The 19,168-nt window shown below is 54.4% G+C and overlaps 2 protein-coding genes across 8 annotated transcripts; both read right to left on the bottom strand.

Moving 5' to 3' along the window:
• Nucleotides 1-229: 229 nt before the first annotated feature.
• On the bottom strand, nucleotides 230-3,864 carry CD79A (CD79a molecule). Its single transcript, XM_043598746.1, has 5 exons — nucleotides 3,730-3,864; nucleotides 1,846-2,169; nucleotides 1,483-1,601; nucleotides 820-888; nucleotides 230-690 (listed from the first exon to the last, which is right to left on the bottom strand). The coding sequence occupies exons 1-5, from the start codon at nucleotides 3,806-3,808 to the stop codon at nucleotides 571-573; spliced, it is 711 nt and encodes a 236-aa protein (XP_043454681.1). The 5' UTR covers nucleotides 3,809-3,864; the 3' UTR covers nucleotides 230-570.
• Nucleotides 3,865-7,765: 3,901 nt separating this feature from the next.
• On the bottom strand, nucleotides 7,766-16,285 carry RPS19 (ribosomal protein S19). Of its 7 annotated transcripts, none has more exons than XR_006300071.1 (7): nucleotides 15,909-16,024; nucleotides 15,367-15,437; nucleotides 14,976-15,076; nucleotides 9,366-9,621; nucleotides 9,138-9,260; nucleotides 8,781-8,835; nucleotides 7,766-7,828 (listed from the first exon to the last, which is right to left on the bottom strand). XR_006300071.1 is itself a non-coding variant. In XM_043598744.1 (6 exons), exons 2-6 carry the CDS (start codon nucleotides 15,435-15,437, stop codon nucleotides 7,802-7,804), a joined length of 438 nt encoding a protein of 145 aa, XP_043454679.1. In that variant the 5' UTR covers nucleotides 15,909-16,285; the 3' UTR covers nucleotides 7,766-7,801. The 7 variants fall into 7 exon arrangements, 4 of the variants coding, with proteins under 4 accessions (XP_043454679.1, XP_043454677.1, XP_043454676.1 ...); XR_006300072.1 differs by having other exon boundaries at nucleotides 9,366-9,549; nucleotides 15,909-16,003; XR_006300073.1 differs by lacking the exon at nucleotides 15,909-16,024 and adding an exon at nucleotides 15,744-15,903 and having other exon boundaries at nucleotides 9,366-9,549.
• Between the last annotated feature and the right edge of the window lie 2,883 nt (nucleotides 16,286-19,168).

Here is a 19,168-nt window from a genome sequence, read left to right as displayed (position 1 = left end):
TCTCTTCCCTGCTCTGGGATGTAGCCTGGGCAAGATGCTCCCCCAGACACTTCCTGTTTCTCTCACCTGGCAGCCAAGGCTGGCTACCTGGTCCCAGGTGTGGACAATGGGTGGGGGCTGGGGTCCCAGGATCCTGGGTCTGAGGAAGGAGGAGGCCAGAGGCCCGGACTCCTGGGTCCCACCAGAGGAGGGGGGCATCCCCACGAGATCCATGACTCCTGCCAAGGTCTGCAGTTGGGAAGGATTTATTATCACTAAGTGGCCATGACAGAGCAGGGAGGGGGAGGTGACACTAACGAGGCTCTACAATCAGCTCCCCTGGAGGCAGCGATTAAGGGCTCATTACCCGCTGGGTGTAGGGGGAGGCTGGGCCGGGCAGCGGCAGCGGGAGAACTGAATTGGGGTGTGGGGAGGGGATGAGGACAGTCGAGAGGGAAGAAGAGTGGGTGCCCCCAAGGGGGAAGTTGAGTCAGGACACTCCCAGGGAAGATTTTGTGAAAAGAGAACAGGAAAGGGTGGGGTGGGGTGCACAGGGGCTGGCAGCACAGCTGGTTGGCGCAGCCCTCAGGGTCAAGGCTTCTCCAGCTGGACGTCCCCGTCTCCGATGTGGAGGCTGCCCACATCCTGGTAGGTGCCCTGGAGGCCCCGGGAGATGTCCTCGTACATGGAGCAGTCATCAAGGTTCAGGCCCTGGGGTGGACACATGGTGGCGGGCCTCAGCGCCCTGATGGCCGAGCCCCTGCCCCCGGATGACCCTAGGGAGGACCCCACGAGAACCCCCAGGCGCCTGCCCCTAACTTGTCCCCACCCACCACTCACCTCATAAAGGTTTTCGTCTTCATAGTCATCCTGGACGTCCACCCCGAACTTCAAATTCTGCCATCGTTTCTGGGGGTGGGGGTGGATAATTGGGAGCCTCAGTGAGGGGGGTTGTGGGAGAATGTTTTCAGACCCTCCTGGGTGCCAGGAGGGGGTAAGGGGCATGCCAAAACCACATAGCGGGGGAGTGGCAGGTGTCCCTGGGTCCAAGCCAGTGTCCCGGCTGTCTCCACTGTCCTTCCACAAATAACAGCAATCACAGTAAATGGCAGTGGCTGCCCGTGGCCTCAAGAGGGGCTGGTGCAGGTCAGAGGCCCCTGGGGGAACACGCAGCCCCCATCTTCCCTGGAGGGAGGGCCACTGCACTCCCCGTTGGGGGTGGGGGTAGAGTGAGACACCATGACTGGGGGGGGTGGCGGGGAGAGGGAGGTACATCTGGGGAGGTGGTGGGGGGATGGGGGGTTGAGAATGTCCTGGGGTAGGGAGGTTGAGGACAGCCCTGAGGGGAGACTGAGGCAAGATACCCCTCTTGGCCCCCGCACTCTTTAAACTCCCGTCATGGTACTAATTCATTTACCCCCTCAGCACTGTGAGGGTGCTGTCAGTCTCCCATTTTAGCAGGTGACCTCAGACTCAGAGGGCCCTGGTCCCCAGGGGGCTCACCCTGAACAGCAGCAGTGTCCCAGGTACCACAGCACAGAACAGCAGGATGATGCCCTCGGCCGTGATGATGTTGTTCTTGGTGCCCTCTCCCATGTCCAGGAAAGGTCTGGAGAGTGGCTCTGTGAGGAGGGGTGCTGCTCAGAGCGCTGCTGCCCCCTGCCCCCACACCCCTGGCCTCCCAGCCCCCCCCCCTGCAACGCCAGACCACTGAAGCCCCCACTCCACAGATGAGGAGATCTGGCAGTGCGGGCCAGGATATGCCCATGGTGGGGGCACTGGCTCCGTCCCCCACCTCCCAGGCAGGGTGGCATTGGTGGGGGGGGGAGGGGAGACCCCCGGAGCCCAGCCAGGGCTGCCACTCACCGCGCACGCGGAGGTAGGTGCCGCAGGACTGCAGGAAGTTGAGGACTTTGCTGTTGGGGCCTTTCTCCTCCACCTGGCACCTGTACATGCCCATGTGGCTCTTGTTCACGGTGCTGATGGTCAGCTCGCCGTTGGGGCCTTCGCCGTGGCTCCAGAATATATCGGGCCACGTGGCATTGCCTTGGAGGACACGCCACCACGTGACGTTGAGGGTGCTGTCCGGCCCGCTGCCGTTGTGCAGACACTGGAGGTGGACGGTGTCCCCCAGGCTCACGGTCACTGATGGTGGGCCCCCATCCACCCACAGGGCCTGGCAGCCGGGGCCTGCGGAGAGGCGGAGGAGTCAGGGACTGTGGATGGGGACACAGGCCCCAGCCCCGGCCCCTGCGGGCAACTGCCTGTGTGTGTGTGTGTGTCGTGGGGCTTGAGGACACTCCAGCAGGGCAGGGGTGGGGTGGGGTGGGGTGGGAAGAGGGCACACGGTGTTGTCATTGGAGTAAGGCTGCGGGTTTAGAGTGAATACGCTTGCTGGGGGACTGAGGCTGTACCTAGGGCAGCGGAGGGAGGGCACACCTGTGGAGGGTGAGGACACCCTGGGGGAGGAGGGGAGGACACACCCCTGCGGGTCCCCACTCACTTCTCCAGCACTCCCTCTTGCCCCCCTCCCCATGCTCTGTGCTTTGGCCCCACTGAATTCACTGGCATTTGGATATTTGGTTCCCTAGTGGCAGAGGTGCCCCTGCCCAGGCAGCTCCCTCCAGAATCAGTTTGGGCATCACCTCCTCCTGAAGGCCCTCCTGGTCCTCTTTCCACCACCCCCCCAGCCCTGCCCCGCCCCTGCCACTTTATCTTGTGTAATCTTCACAAAACCCTCAGAGGTAGGTTCTCTCATCCCAGTTTACAGGTGGGACAGCTGAGGCCCGGGGAGGGCAAATCTGTTGCCTGGCATCATCAGGGCAGGGAGGGGGAGTGGCTGGGGTTTTTAAAGCCTGAGCCTCCCGGGCCTCTTCCTGCCAGTCTTTGGGCCTGCCTTGCCCTGCACCCTCACGCCCACCCATTATTCTCTGTAACTTTCCTGTGTCAACCTTGAGGTTCAGGAGCGAGTTCAGTTGATGGCTGGGCTGGGGATTAGGGTAGGGACTCAGCACAGTGGTTGTCAAAAGGAAGCCAGGGGCGGCCTCAGCTCCCGGTCCCACGGGGCCAGCCCACAGCTGTCTTCTGAAGGGAGGAGGTGGGAGGTGAGGAAGAGAGGAGGGGGAAGAGGGGGGGAAAGAGGCAGCCACCTCAGGGTCATGGGCTACAGTCCCCAGCCCGGCTCCCAGTGTAACCTGGGTGGTCACAGCCCCACCAGCTGGCATTGCCGGGGCGGGGTGGGGTGGGGGGGGGCAGTACAGCTGGGAGGACAGTGTCAACGAGGAACCCCTCCCCTAGCATTGAAAAGGGGCTCCCAGCCCATCGGGGGTGACCGAGACTCAAGGCAGAGAAGGAGAAAGCTGTTTCTCCCCCGTGAAGCTGAGCCCTACCCCCAAGTGCCCTTCCTGCCCCCAGCTCTGGAGCTCAGTCAAGGGCGACCTTAGTTCCTTATTTTGACCTGTGGGGGAGATGAGGGGGTGGGGAAGTCATCTCGCACCCCTGTCTCCTTCCATGTGGCCGTGGATGGCCCTTCAACTTCGCCGAGCCCCCTCCGGCCTCCCCTCGGACCTGCGGCCTACTTGGGACAGTCAAGCAGACAGATGCAGTTTCTTTAGGGGCCTTCCCAGCACTGCCCCCCCCCACCTGCCGGTTCCTCTCCCCCCACTCCTAGTGCCCTTCTCTCTGCCCGAGCCCTCTCTCCAGCCTCCAGTCCTCCCCTGGCCCCCCAGCACCAGCCCGTTAGCCACGTACCCAGACCAAGAGCGGAGATTAGGAAGAGGAGAAAGATGGTAGCACACGGCACTTGGGGGACTCCGGGACCCCCAGGCATCTCTCCCAGTGGGTTGGTTAGTCTGGGCTGCAGCAGTCCTGGGGTACCAGATTCCACCTCACTGGCCCCAAGCCCCGCCCCACTTCCTGCCCAGCCCCGCCGGAGATGGGCTCCAATGGCCCCACTGCTGGGCCCTTCGGCTGTGGGCCCAGGGGCAGCCCCTGCCGGTGTGCTTCAGGCCCCGAGTGGAGAGAAACCGCTCCCTGCACCTGTGGCCGCAATTCCCCCGAGGGGAGGCTGCTGGGTTGGGGAAAGAGACCAGTTCACAGCCTGGCTCGGCCACTGGCCAGCCCTGGGAAGGAAGCCTGAGGGAGTCAGAGTTTGAGGTGCTTGCTGCGTGCAGGCGGTCTGTCCTGTCGGGGTGGTGGTTCTGAGCCCGGTCTCCGTTCAGTCACTGGCCTTAGGCAAAGCTGAGCCTCTCTCAGCCTCCACGTCTTCACCTCTTGAAGTTGGAATCCAGGATTTAAAGGGGCTGTGCATGCACAGCTCTGAACATAGGGCCTAGCCCATAGCAGGTGCTCAGTAGATGTTGGTTGCTCTTAATGTTCATGAAAATAAGTGGGGGCAGGCTGATCGGCTCTACGACTAGGTGGTGGCTTTCTAAGCCTTGGCATTAAAAGCAAAAAAAAATTTTTTTAATGGTTATTTATTTTTGAGACAGAGAGTCAGAGCTCGAGCAGGGGAGAGGCAGAGAGAGAGAGGGAAGCACAGAATATGAAGCAGGCTCCAGGCTCTGAGCTGTCAGCACAGAGCCCGATGTGGGGCCCCAACCCACAAACTACAAGATAATGACCTGAGCTGAAGTCGGATGCTTAACCGACTGAGCCAGCCAGGTGGCCCCTGGGCCTTGGCGTTTACAACAATTTTTTTTTTAAAGTAATCTCTACATTCAACTTGATGGGGCTCGAACTCACAACCTTGAGATCAAGAGTTGCATGCTCTATTGACAGAGCCAGCCGACAGCCCCAGCCTTGGCGTTTTTAATCTCAGCAATGAGAACAAGAATATCTCCCTGCTGTTGTGAGATGAGCTGATGTCCCCAGCACCCAAGGAGTTAGAGCCATGATGGGCTCTCGACATGAGTCAGCCTCCCCACAAGTAGGTAAGGTAGGTCACACCCCCCCCATTTTACAGAGGAGAAAACTGAGGCCCAGAGAGGAGATGCCATCACTTACCCAGTGTAGTACAATTTGGGAGTAGTGGAGCAGAGATTCAAAGTCACTTACGTGGGCCCACATACCTTTGAGCATCATTTTAGGTCACGTGGAAGGAAAATGAGGTCTGAGGAGTGGGGGTGGGGAATTACAGGAGGTTGTTGAGATGTTTGTGAGCCGTTAGGGGACAGTCACACATGCACCTAAGGAGACACATAGGGAAAACATTTATTGCAGGGAGATTTTTGGTAGCAGAAGCTGGGAAACAGAAAGCCCATTTACAGGAGAATGGGACGCATACATTGTGGTGTAGGCAGCCGGTAGAGTATACTCAGCAGGAGAAAAGGCAGAGCTCTGCTTGTCAACACGGCTGCGTCTCAGAAATGACATGAAAATAACGTGTAGCGTGAAACAGTTGACTTGTTTTCAAAAGGCGAAGCAACACTGGGTGCTGTTAGGGACACATGCATCTGTAGTCAATTAGGGAACCCATGCAGGTGAGTGACACCCAGTTCCTGAGAGGGGGTTCCCTTTGGGGCAAGCGAGGAGGGCTGTGACCTCAGAGGGCTGGTACAGAGGCTTTGTCCCAGTTTTAGGTCTTGTGTTACTTCTTAAGCTGGGTAGGAGGTACGTGGGTCTTTCTTACACTAATAGGTATACTGTTTTGATTGCTTGAAGCATTTCGTAACTTATAAATGAAAATGGAATTGTCACCCACACAGAGCATGGGCCTCCGGAGTTCATGTTTGAATCTCAGTTCTGTTTCAATCTCAGCTCTGCCAACTGACTGGTGGTCTGAACCTCAGTTTCTTCTCCTGTAATCACCCCGCTTGTCCCCCTTGTGAGGCTACAAGAATACTACAGTGAGCTTATCACAGTTCCTAGGACACAGTTCCGCTTCTCTGGCCTGGGGCCCTCCTCCTTCCCTCCAGGGACCCAGGTGTTCTGCTGTGACCCTCCCTGTGTAGCAGGTCACCAGCCCCTCTCTGCTTTAGCTCCTCCTTATGACCCTCGCCCCCCCCCGCCCCCCCTCAAGAAACCTGGACAGATGCTGCAGCCCTATAATTCACCTCCTGCATCTGCTGAGGCAGTTTCCAGGCCCTCGACTGCCCCCCAGCGGCTGGAGAGGCGCAGCTGCTGGATTGCAGGCCTTTGAGGCCAAACTGGACTGTTTGGGCACGTTCACACCCCGCTTACCTCGTTGCCCCATTTCCTGTACTTCTGAGGCGGGCAATGCACCGTAGTGGCTGGAGCCCAGCTGCCAGGGTTCAAATTCCAGCTTTGCCACCCCCCTATAGTACATAGGCAAATTACCCACCCTGCGACTCTCACTAGATCTAAAATGTGGGGGCTTTTGGGCACCTTCAGCAGGTTGCCTTGTGTGTTAGGTGATACAAAGTGCCTTTGCATGTGGTAGCTGTTTATTCAGTACAAGTCTTCCAGCACTTTTTTTTTAACGTTTATTATTGAAAGACAGAGAGAGCGTGAGCAGAGGAGGGACAGAGAGAGAGGGAGACACAGAATCTGAAGTAGGCTCCAGGCCCTGAGCGGTCAGCACAGAGCCCTCGAACTCACAGACCGTGAGATCATGACCTGAGCTGAAATCGGACGCTTAACCGAGGCCCCCAGGCACCCCCAGCACTGACTTCTAAGCTGGGAGGGAGGCCAGCTTCATTTTCCACCCGGTGAGGGACTCTGCTTTGCTGTTCTCTGGTAACTGGTTGTCTGCTTGGTGTGATGTTCTGAGCCATGGCACAATCTACCTATATGGTACCTCCCCAGATCCCTCAAGAATAAGAAACTAAGTTGGGGCACCGGGGTGGCTCAGTCTGTTGGGGGTCCGACTTCGACTCAGGTCATGAACTTGTGGCCTGTGAGTTGGAGCCCGCATTGGGCTCTGTGTTGACAGCTTGGAGCCTGCTTCTAATGGTCTCCCTCTCTGCCCCTTCCCCATTCGCACTCTGTCTCTTCCAAAGCCAGCTCAGGCTCAGCATCTTCGCACTCCCCAGGTAGGTGGGTTTGGTCCCACGGGGGCCACTTTTCCAGGCTGTTTTCTGGGGCCTGGCACATACCCACTTGGTACCCTTCATATCCCCTGCCCCTACCAGGGGCCCAATCATAGGCAGGCTCCTGCCCCATTCATGCCTGAGAGCCAATCACCTTGCAGGACTGAAGAGGCAGTGCCCCTCTACCTCTGCTCAGGTGCCTCTCACACCTCTCCACTAGGATGGTGGGTGTGGGTGGGAAAGGGCACTGGGTCCCAACTCTGGGGCAGGTACGACCAACTCCAGAAGGGCCCAAGACAATAGATCTCTAGAGAGCAAAGGTTCAGGCAGGGTCAGTGGTCTGTTTGCCAACGAATGGTGCACACCAAGTCACCTTGGTCTGGAGGCACTCAAGGGGTCCCCAGGAATGAAGGCTGGCTGCCCCAGCCCTGCTTTGTTGCAGGAAGGGACAGAATGCAGTCTCTGTAGCCCAGGCCCCAGCTGGGGCCACTGCCTGAAAGCCACTCCTTTTCAGTTTCTCATCTTACTGAGAATTGCAAAGGCAGGATGTGGGGGAGGTGCAAGGGCCTCTAGTCCTGGCCCCACCCAACCACCAGTCCAGCTAGGGCAGCAGGCCCACCGGGGGTGGAACTGCTTGAACCGGGAAGGCTGGGCCTTAGGCTTTAGTGGCTGTTGGTATCACAGTCACTAGGGATCCCTACTCCTCCTCTTTCACGAGGAAAGGGAAGCTCAATGCGCCTCCCTCGTGCCCCCAAAGGGAAGAGCAACAGCAGCCAATCAAGAGACTCGGACCAGGATTACGAATGAGGCAATTTATTAACCCAGCATTTGTTCTAATGCTTCTTGTTGGCAGCTGCCACCTGTGGGAAAAGACGGGAGAGTAATCAGGATCGGCCGTGGGGTCTGTGTTCCGGCGCTTTGGAGCAGCTACCCCCCACCGAGGGACGCCAGGCACCTGGATTTGTGGTCTGACAGGTGTTCATCCAATCTAATCCTTACAGCCTCGGGCATTTCCCCATTTTACAGAAGTGTCAACAGGGACTAAAAGAAAGGGAGTGGCGGGGTAGGATTCCAACACCTGCCCACTGCTCTGCTATCCACACTGTCTACGCCCTGCCCTGCGCAGAAAAGATCACCGGCTCCTTCCGGGCAACCCCCGGACTCCCAGGGGGCTGACACCTTCTACTCTTTTTTGACACTTGACTAAGTGATTGAGCCCTCCAAGGCTCCTAGGAGACCTGAGTCAATGACACAGAAAGAAAAAAACCCAACAATGGGTTCATGCCTGGCCCTGGGGGCTCCCACTGCTGTAGCCCACGGAGCCCTCACCACTACCCTATGGAGGCTGGCAAGAGTAGACCATTCTACAGATGGGACCGGCTCCAGGCGAACAGACTCTGCCCCAAGGTATCCAGCCAGTCAGGGATCTGGATGGAGACCCTTGTTCTGAGCTGGCTTGCCTCCCCCACTCTCTCCACAGCCATCCCGGCTGATGTCAGTGAGCATGAAGAATGAGGAAACACTGCAGCTAGAGTCCTGAGAAGGCTGCCTGGGCAAAGGGGAGTTGTGTGCAGAAACCTGTCCTGCACGCGAAACAATTCCAACTGCACGCCAGGCCTGGGGTCCCGACACCCACATTTCTAACCAGCTCTAGCAGGAAGTCAGTCAGAAACGTTCTTTCTCCTGCCCCTGAGCCCACCAGCCTGGGCTGTGCCCTCTAGGGTAGGAAATTCTGACCTGACAAATCCCAGGCTCTGAAAACGCCCAGGCAGTGACTAAGAGACCCAGTCCCGGCCCACACCCAGACCTCACCTGTCCGGCGATTCTGTCCAGATCTCTCTGTCCCTGAGGTGTCAGTTTGCGTCCCCTGCGGGAGAAGGGTCATGCAGCCCCCCATGAGTGAAGGCTCTCAACCATGTCACTGCCAGGCCCACCCTGGATGTAAGCCAGGCTTCCCAAGAAGGCACCTGGCCATGGGACCACATGACACCAGCCAAGTCCCACTGAGGGCCCCAGTCAGCTGCATTCTAACGAGCTGGGGGCAGGAGTGGGAGCCCCCCTGGGAGCTGCCAGGGTGTCGTTTGTGCAAGCATTAGATCAAAAGCCCCGAAAAATCAATTGGGAAAAGTTAACGAGCAGGCTAATGAAAGCGGACAGTCGCTAAATTACCTTCCTGGAGCTTGGGGTAGTCAGCCAGAGAGGTCGGGGTGAGGCCCCTCACTGTTCGCTTTTCTGCAGAATCCCCTGCCCGCCTGAGGGGCAAGTGCAGACGGCAGGACAGACCTGGCACCTCTCCACATGGGGGAAGGATGGCTCTAGACAACTTCATTACAGGTGATCTGACCCCAAGTCTCCTCCATCACCCCTGTCCCAGCCATTCCCCCCAACCCCGCTTACCCATCTTGGTCCTTTTCCACCATTTTCAGCCCCTCTAGGGCTTGGAGGACCCTGCGGGCCACGCTCTTGGAGCCTCTGCTAAAGTGGCTGGGCATGACCCCATTTCTCTGACGTCCTCCATAGATCTTGGTCATGGAGCCGACTCCAGCGCCGCCCCGGAGGTACAGGTGCCGTGCTGTGGAAGCTGGGTGGGGTGTGCGTGAGATGTGAGGATCCTTCTCAAGCAAAGTAGAGTCCTCTCTACAGCTGAAGCAGGCTGAGGGAAGGGCCTCACTCAAGGTCACACACATGAACTGTGTGCGTAGCAGCTAATTCCTCCCATTGTATAGCCCGGAAAACTGAGAATACAGAGACTGAGGACTGGGCCCCCACCCCAGCTATCCCACAGCCAAGCTGCCCCACACCCCAGGCCCAGCTGAGGAGACTGGACGGCCTGCCACAGCTGAGATGCTGTGAGCCTGGGCCCAGGGTCCTATGGGCAGAGCCTGGCAAGTGCTTAAGCCGTGACTTTCCACCTCCAGACCCAGGCCTGAGGGGCAGGAGTACGAGCAGGGATATGTGGCCATCTGAGCGCAGCTCCCTAAGCCCCTTGGCCCTGGAGAACTCAGGGTCAGAGCCGACACCCCATGCAGTGACGTTCCCAACCCTGAACGGGCATCACCCCTTCCACAACCACAGGATTCTTATCCGGCTTGGATAAGTCCCCCGTCCCTTACTTTCTGTTCAACAGGGCCATTTGCCCACCAGGCCCCGTGCCATCTGCTTTTCATGCTCCCCCATGAGGCAGAGTAAGATGGCCTTACGACCTGGCCTGATGGTGTGTGGCCTCGGTAGGTCACCCACCCTCACCTGAGAGCTGCACGGGTGTCCAGTGCTATTCTCCTTCACAGAAAAGCAAACAGGCTCCAGAAGGTACTCACTGGCCTCATGTCACATAGCACGGAGGAACAGACTGTTCTGGCTTTCTATCTCAGGAGGCCACTAAAATTTGAGGGAACTAGGGCTTGAGATGCAAGGACTCCAGGTCATTCCAGGGCTGCCAGCAATCAGTACATAATGGTTTTGCCCAAGTGACTACTTTTAGTCCCTACAGATCAGAGGGAAAAATCAGGATTCCTTCCTCCAGTAACTACTTACTCCTAACAACCAGGTGCCAGGCCACATCCATGACCTTGTGGGGTTCTGAGCTGGGGGTGGGTGGAACTTACCACCTCAAGTGGGCTACTCCTCCCAAAGTTCTTCCACACCACTTGTCCCCACCCAGACCCCTCCTGCCCTGTAAGATGGTCTTCAGATACAGTCATGGGCTTCTGGGGGCCCTGGCATGGCTGAAACCCTCACCACCTTTATCAGGACCACTGTACCACCTCTCCCTGGTTTCACTGCTTCCAGCTTTTGCTCACTTTAAAACTGTTCTCCTTGGAGGGCGCCTGGGTGGCTCAGTCAGTTGAGCATCTGACTTCGGCTCAGGTCATGATCTCACAGCCTGTGAGTTCGAGCCCCGCATCGGGCTCTGTGCTGACAGCTCAGAGCCTGGAGGCTGCTTCGGATTCTGTGTCTCCCTCTCTCTGCCCCTCCCCCACTCATGCTCTCGCATGCTCTCTCAAAAATAAACAAATATTAAAAAAAAATTTTTTGGGGGCGCCTGGGTGGCGCAGTCGGTTAAGCGTCCGACTTCAGCCAGGTCACGATCTCGCAGTCCGTGAGTTCGAGCCCCGCGTCGGGCTCTGGGCTGATGGCTCAGAGTCTGGAGCCTGTTTCCGATTCTGTGTCTCCCTCTCTCTCTGCCCCTCCCCCGTTCATGCTCTGTCTCTCTTTGTCCCCCCAAAAAAATAAACGTTGAAAAAAAAATTAAAAAAAAAAAAATTTTTTTTTGAACAGTTCTCCTTGGTTCTTCCTACCTCCACACCACCTCCAGGATCAAAACTCCCCTTCCAGTGATATCACTGGAAAAGTCCAGACTTCCAGACCAGCTCACATGCCCAACAGCTACCACCATTCCTCCTGTGCCTGTGCCAAGCCATGCTTTGGCCTGGGTGGAGATGTGCTCTCCCACCTGGGCACTACCCAGGGCTGAGGAAAGCAGAACAGCCTCAGGAAGGGGTCAGTGGAATACTCCCAAGCACACAGATGCCCAGGAGAAGCCTGGTCAGGCTAGGACCAATGCTCAGCCTAGTCCCAATCCGGGCTCTGTATAGAAAGAGATGGCCAACCCCTGAGCTGTCTGGCAACACAGGGTGTGAATCCCAACACTGCTCCTCTCAGCCCAGTCCACCCCCTATTTGGGTGGTCTGGGCCTGGGCCACGGAACTCAAGGGGAAGCCTACTCAAATCCTGAGGATTGAGCAGCAGAGAATAAGCTCCAGTAAAGTCCAACTATTAGTTTCTTCAAGGAGGAGGTGAAGGGGCTGCTGTAAAATTTTCCTTAAGCTGCAAAAAACTAGCTGGTGTGGTGTCAGATAGAGGGTACCCCCCACCCCAGTTCTTGGTAATTATTTTCCTGACCTATTAAAAGGGAAAGAATATTAATGCTACAAGTCGGAAAGCATTACAGTCAAAATAACAGAATTCTACAAAATAATTGGCCTTTTCTCACCCCACCCTGCTGAGACCCAGGCCCCAATCCTTCTGAAGTGGAGCTGTAATATCACAAATCAGGCCATCCTAGGTGCTGCTTAGGAGGTGACAGCAAGCCAGGTGTGGTCACAAATGGCTTCTCAAGTCCCTCTAAGACTTTCTGTTCCTCTTGGAAATCCTGCCCCAAGTGTCCAGGAGTCACTCCCCACCTCAAAGTATAAAGGAGGGACCAGTAGCATCCTCCCACCCAAGGGGCCACCAGGCGGAGAGGGTCACAACGCTCTTGAACACCTGGTATACCAAAGTTTCACAAATGTCTTTGCAGTGCAGCATCTTTTTTTTTTTTTTTAAGTTTATTTATATTGTGGGGGGCAGGGGACGGAGGGAGGGAGGGAGGGAGAGAGGGAGAGAGAGAAAGAGAATCCCAGGCAGGCTGTGCACTGTCAGCATGCAGGGCCTGAACTAACTGTGAGAACATGACCTGAGCTGAAGTTGGATGCTCAACTGAGCCACCCAGGTGCCCCTACAGCTCAGCATCTTAATAACTGTTCTTTGCCAAGCTTCTAAGGAAAGAATCCGGACATTGTCACCCCTTAACTTGTTCCTGCAATGTCTCCAAGGCCTTGATCTTTCCAATAACAGCATATGTGACTGCCCAGCCCTATGCACTGATCAGAGAAGACCAGGTCCCATCCACAATGATTTCATTTGAGACATTCAGATGTCCCAATTCAGGAGTCCCTCACTGCTGGACAAGACACAATGGATTCCCACCTCCCTCCCAAGCAAGACCTTCTGACAATAAAGAGACCAGGGGGCTTGTCCAAGGCCACACGGCAACACCCCCTCCCCTCACAAAGCCCTACAGTGGTCTTTCCTTGACATCACAATGCAGGGAAGGAGAAAATGCAAATACAGCACAGGCTCGGGTCTGCCAAGCTTGGAGTCAGTGTGTCATGCTCTCCTAGGGTCACTTCACCTGTCTGTACCTGTTTCCTCTTTGGTAATTGAGTATCTCCAGTGACTTGCCCAGAGTATGAGCTAACCCCAACTAGGTGGGAGCACTCTAGGCCGGTAAACTTCTCCAGTAAAGGGTCAGAATAAATATTTTTGGCTTTGGAGGCCACCAGTCCGTCACAATTGCAACTCTGACTCTGGTGTACATGGAAACAAATGGGCGTGGCAGTGTCCCAACAAAAATGTGCACAACAGACCTTGGTCTAGAATCACTATGCTATGCCGCTAAGGCAGCTGGGGAAATGAGGTCAAAAAGGGAGTTTTGGAAACCTTGAGTAAGGGAGATCAGGATGGCAGGTAGAGGATGCACACTCCGTGTGAGTTGTCAGAGAAGGGGCCAGGAAACAGTCTAAGGCTCATCTAGGTGTACTACCCAGGGTGGTCTCGATCTCATTTCACATTAGTCTCTCCCCATCTACAAAAATACAACAAGCATAAAACAGAAAACCACCCAGTATTATCTGGGAAGTTTTCAACAGGGCAGATTAAACAAAATATGTAGATTTACCTGACCACATAGGAAAAGCCAGTAGACTTTCTCCTCATCTTAGATCCAAAGCTGCCTTGACCAACTGATTCTTGGGGCGTTGCCAAAGAACATTCAGGATCAGGCAGCCTTGCTTCCCAAGATGGGTGGATGGGGTGGTGGTCTCATCCAGGTCCCATCACTAATGTGTGCCTGGGGAAATCAAGCCAGCTTCCCTTCCCCAGCCCTTTTTTCTTCCTAAAAGCACAGTGGGGATCCCCGCTATATGCTACCCACCCTACCCACCTGTGAGTTGACCTTTTAATCCTCAGGGGTCTGAGGCTGTGGCCAAGTCATGTTGGCCTCTGCCCGTCCAGGGTCTGAGACAGAGTGGACCTCATGGACATCTGATGCACAAGGGCAACACCAATCTACAAAATACATCATATTCCAAAGTGCCAAAGGGACTTGGTACCAAGGCCAACTCTTCTCAAAGTCACCCTGAAGCTTTCTTTATTTCTAAACTGTGCTTCCCACCTACTTCCCGTCTGGAGACAGTCTTTGGCCAGGATGGAGCCCCTAGGTCAGAGATTGAAGGTTAAAAGATTGCAGAAGCTGAGGGTCCTTAATGAAGGCCTGTGCAGAGGTTGCTGCCTTGAACAACCTAGCACTGACCACCCCTCCATCCCTAAGTTAGGCCTTCATGGAGTGACAGCCGGGAGAAACTTGAAATGTCAAGGACAGGTGAAAATTAGCACTGTGCCGTTGGGCACTACACTGAAGTCACTCCTTCCAACTTATCACTGGTAGACTAATAAGAGAGGGGACTGGCAAATGGTTACAGGGTGATCATAAGGCTTTGTTTTGGGTACTTGGGACTTACCAAGATTTAGAGCAAGGAGTGACCCGGCCAGATCCCAACCACTTAAAAGAAATGGTCTCTCTAGAGAGACAAGAAGAAAACCAGCCTATGGATCTGAACGATAAAAACGGGACACCTGACTTTTCTTGAAGGACTACTCTGCCACAGGGGCATTGTACAGGTTTTAACTGTCATAAGCTCATTTGATTCCCACTACAATCCTGCGTTGTTAACAATCGTTAGCCTCGTTTCAGAGAGGACACAAAGAGGAACAGGCAGATGGAGGCCACACAGTTAAGTGGCAGAGAGAAATCTGAACTGGGGAGAGTCTTGACTCCACGAACATGGAAGAGTCAGTAAACGCTTTCCTCTAAAACAAACTACCTCTCAGTAAACTATGAACATTCACTTGACCCTGGGTTTCCCTAGAGTTTCAGAGGAAGCCACAGGTCCTCACATCAACCGCTTACAAACGAAAACAGACTCAGAAAATGAAGTTACTGAGCGTCACACAAGCACGTAGCGATAGCCTAGTGCTTCTCTCACACTGTAGATCAACTATAATTTAAAGAGTTTCTCTCCTCTTGCAATCTTGGGAGAGCTCACAGAGAGAACAGGGAGGTATGGTTTGTGCCAGGGGTCACCCAGCACCCTCCCCCCCCATTACCCAGAGGCCCCAGTTCCTCACCAGCTCGTGTGTAGAACCAGTTCTCGTCGTAGGGAGCAAGCTCTTTATGCTTGGCCAGCTTGACAGTGTCCACCCATTCAGGGACTTTCAGCTTCCCAGACCTGGGACCAACGGTGAGAAAGTGACGATCCAGGAGTCTCCCCAAACTCCAGCCCCCAAATCCCCTCTGCTCAACCCAAAAAGTATAGGTTACCAGGAGCTCCACGTGTGCCAGAATATAAAAAAACCAGAAACGCGGCCACAACCCAAACCCAGGCCTCAGGCAGAAAAGCAGACTCCACACGGAGACCTCACACGAGCCTCCCGGTACCCGAGAAGAGAAACAACGTCCGCGGAGGAGTCAGGCAAAGACCACAGCCCCCATCCACCGAGCCCGAGGCCCCACACTCACTTTTTGAGGAAGGCTGCCAGAGCTCTGACGAACTCCTGCTGGTTCACGTCTTTTACAGTAACTCCAGGCATCTACGAGAAAAAGAGCAAGCATGTGAACTTGGCACTGGTGGAGACGGCTGACAGGGGTCAGGGCCTTGCCCCCACGCGACCGCAGCCGCCGCACTCCCGTTCCTTCCCGAGGCCCTACTTCAGATATGGGCCCTAAAGGCCCCGGCGCCTGTGGGTGCTAGACTTCACCGCCGCTCACGGTCTCTGCGCGTCGCACGAGCACGGCCTGGCTCCGTGATGGAGACGCTAGATGACCCCAGCCCCTGATTCTGGGGACCCCCTCCTTGCATCCCCGCCGCCCGCCTGGCCCAGTCTCGGTCCCCGGACCTCGCAAACCGGGCATGTCCGGGCCTGCCGCTCGCACGTGGCTGCGGCTCCAGGGGGCGGGGCGGCCCCACACGGTCTCCCCGGGGGCCCCAGGCACGCACTCCCGACTGGGGAGTCGGGCCCCTGACGCCCCGCGCCCAGCCCGAGCAGGAGCGCCCGTCTTACCGTGCGGCCTCCGCGCTGCCAGCCAGGGGAAAGGGAGCAACGGGGTTTCCCGGGCGCACAAGTCGGGCGTCGGGTATCGCGAGAAGTGCGAGCTCTCGCGAGAGCGAGGCCAGAAGAGCCGCCCCGCCTCTCTGAGGGCGAATGCGGCTTCGAGCTGGGAGGGCGTGTGGTGTGGAGGCGGGCGCGCAAAGGGGAAAGCCTAGGGGGCGGGGGTGGAGGCCTGGGTCCTGCCCGCCCTTTCCTCTCCCGGAGTGTAATCGAGCGCCCGTCCTGAGCTGTGGGGTGGCACGGCTTCGTTTGCGTCGATCGCGGCGGAAGAAACAGCGGCGGAGGAGACTGTGGCGGCGGAAGTTGGGCATTTGGGTGGGCAGGAAAGGGGGACCCGGCCACGGCCCGTGCCCCCGCGGGACGACCCCCTTTGTGGGTGGAAGTGGCTTTGCGGGCCGGAAGTGGGGGGTAGTAAGGGCGGAACTGTGATGGGGAACCCTGCGGTAGTGCAAGGAGGAAATGTGTTCGATCACCAGTCCTCGCGAGAGCAGAAGGAGCCGCACCACCCTTCTTAGGGCGGAAACTGCTTCATCACGGCCCAGGCGACCGCAGTGGGAAAGAGGAACTACAGGCGGGGAGGAGATCAGGGCAGGGACAAAGAGGTGGAGGCGGGACCTTCGGAGAAGTTTGTGCAGCTCTGCCTCCTAGTGCTTGAGTCTGTTCGCTCAGCACTTTAGGTTTCTTATGCTCACTTGCCTCACTGACCCGTGTGGCTTTAGGCAGTCCACTTGCCCTTTCAAGGGTTCAGACTCTCAGTTAAGAAAAGGAAAATACAGGGGTGCCTGGGTGGCTCAGCCGGTTAAGAGTCTGACTTCAGTTCAGGTCATGATCTCACAGTCCGTGAGTTCGAGCCCCACGCGGGTGCTCTGTGCTGACCGCTCGGAGCCTGGACCCTGCTTCAGAGTCTGTGTCTCGGTCACTCTCTGCCCCTCCCCTGCTCATGCTCTCTCTCTGTCTCAAAAATAAAAACATTTTAAAAAAAGATTTTAAAAAAGAAAAAGCAAACACAATTTAGATGGAAACACCAAAATCCCGGCGTTTTGCGCCTTATAAGTGTTCTTGTACATGGTGTTATCACATTAATTCTATCAACAAATGTTTTTTGTGTGCCTACTCTGTGTCAGGCACAGGTAAACGTTATGTAGTGTTACATGCGTGATTTGGTTCAATCCTTGAAAGGTCCAACGACCAAGAACAGGAGGGACACACTTGTCTGATAAAATGGTTAACTTGCTGCAAAAGGAAACATTTAAATGCGTGTTGCTATTTTCTTATGTTGAAAAGACAGAGTTTAAAAATCAGAGCGAATAATATTATTTTTTTCCACAATGATATACTGTGTACACAAAATGCCTTAGTTATTAGTAAGCCAATGTGTTACACCAATACCTGTTAAAACAAATAAAAGTTAAAACCAAATATCTTAGTTGATTCAGACTGCTATAACAAAATACCATGGATGGTGACTCATAAACAACAGAAATTTATTTCTCATAGTTTTGGAGGCTGGGAAAAGTCCAAAATCAAGGTGCCAGGCGTTCCCGTGTCTGGTGAGGGCCCACTTCCAGGTCCATAGACAATTATTTTTTGCATGCCCTTACTTGAGTGAGGGAGCTCTTTGGGGAATTTTTTATTAGGGCACTAATCCCATTCATGAGGGCTCACCCTCATGATGTGAATCACCTCCCAAAGGCACACCTCCAAACACCATCACAAGTGGAAACTAGGTTTCAAGATAGGAAATTGGGGGGAGGGGAGACATAAGCACTAAGTCTATAACACAAACCCTGTTTCTAGCATGATAACATCTTGTGTTTACATTAGGAGCTTCACATTCAGGTAGAATGGTGTCGAAACCTATCTTACACTGTCTTGAAAACTTAAGAATAGTTTTAGTATCTCAAATTCCATCCCCCCCACCCCGAATCAAAATATGTATGAATATGTAGTTGTATGTAGGTGTAACTATAAGTGTCCATATACTTAGGTAACTTATGTTCTCCTTTTATACATTTTTCATGTACATTTCTAATATCAGTGCTGAATCATTTAAGGTTAGTCCACTTGAGTCAATTTACTAAAGAGTTCTTTAAAAAAAGCTTTCCAGAAGCACTGTAGGTAAAATTTATATTAAGCAGAAGTTTGAGGGACTCAAGGCAAAGCAGGTCCTATATAATGGAGTCAACATCATACCTTGGCTGAGAAGCAGACACAGGGTCCTGTTTGTTTGGAAATTATAGGGTTAAGATAAATGTGCAATGTTATCTCCAGAAATCCCTCCTCTGAAGCCCTGCACCTGGGTGAAAATCATGGCTACGTCTCTGTGTCAAAGTGATCCCCCAGGCAAGAGTGAGATGTCCCGTTCTCACTATTGCTATGATTTCAAAGAGCAAACTTTCTGACAGTCTATGATTTTAGATAACATGGTTTCTCAGCACTGTGTCCTTGGTGTTAATTTTTACAGGTTCATAACCTTAACAACTCTGTAAGGTGGTTGGTAGGCAACTGGATTTTAGAGCGTCAAGTAGTTTGGCCAAGCTCATGTAAATGTAAAGCCCAAACTGGATTTGAATCCATAACTGGTGACCGCTTAACCTCTTTCAATAACTCTATAGACAGAAAATTTAAAAATGATTCAGAGTTGTGGTGCATTCAGACAATAGAATGCCATTCAGTGCTAAAAAGAAAGGAACTATCAGGCCATGCAAAGGCATGGAGCAAACTTAGATTCATGTTACTAAGTGAAAGAAGGCAATCTGAAAAGGCAAACTGTATGATTCCAACTATACAACATTCTGGGGGAAAAAAGCAAAATTATGGAAACAGTAAAAAGATCATTGGTTTCCAGGGGTCGATGGGGATAAGGACGATGGGAATAAGGATAGGTGGAGTACAGAGAAATTTTAGGGCAGTGAGACAATTCTGTTTGATACTATAATGGTGGATACGGGTCATTATACATTTGTCCAAACCCGTAAAGTGTACACTACCAAGAACAAACCATAATGTAAACTATGCGCTTTGGGTGATACTGACATGTCAATGTAGGCTCCTCAGTTTTTAACAAATGTACCACTCTGGTGTGGGATGGTGATAGTGGGGGAGGCTGTGCTTGTACGGGGGCAGGGAGACCACAGGAACACTTACATTCTGCTCAATTTTGCTGTGAACGTAAAACTGCTCTAAAAAAAACTCTGTTAAAAAAAAATTGG

This window comes from Prionailurus bengalensis, chromosome E2, assembly GCF_016509475.1.
Source record: "Prionailurus bengalensis isolate Pbe53 chromosome E2, Fcat_Pben_1.1_paternal_pri, whole genome shotgun sequence".
Taxonomy (NCBI): Eukaryota; Metazoa; Chordata; class Mammalia; order Carnivora; family Felidae; genus Prionailurus; species Prionailurus bengalensis.
Note: the sequence above shows the minus strand (reverse complement) of the source record. Positions and strands in the feature narration are given on the sequence as shown.

Bases quoted from the DNA above. Each gene is read 5' to 3' on its own strand.
- CD79A (XM_043598746.1), bottom strand. From the start codon at position 3,808: ATGCCTGGGGGTCCCGGAGTCCCCCAAGTGCCGTGTGCTACCATCTTT. The intron at 1,602-1,845 runs GTGAGTGGCAGC...CCCTCCTCACAG, and splicing joins CACCTACCTCCGCGTGCGCG to AGCCACTCTCCAGACCTTTC. The intron at 889-1,482 runs GTGAGCCCCCTG...CCCCACCCCCAG, and splicing joins GGACACTGCTGCTGTTCAGG to AAACGATGGCAGAATTTGAA.
- RPS19 (XM_043598741.1), bottom strand. From the start codon at position 15,437: ATGCCTGGAGTTACTGTAAAAGACGTGAACCAGCAGGAGTTCGTCAGA. The intron at 15,077-15,366 runs GTGAGTGTGGGG...CGTTGGTCCCAG, and splicing joins CTGGCAGCCTTCCTCAAAAA to GTCTGGGAAGCTGAAAGTCC. The intron at 9,622-14,975 runs GTGAGGAACTGG...CCCTTCCCTCAG, and splicing joins CTGGTTCTACACACGAGCTG to CCTGCTTCAGCTGTAGAGAG.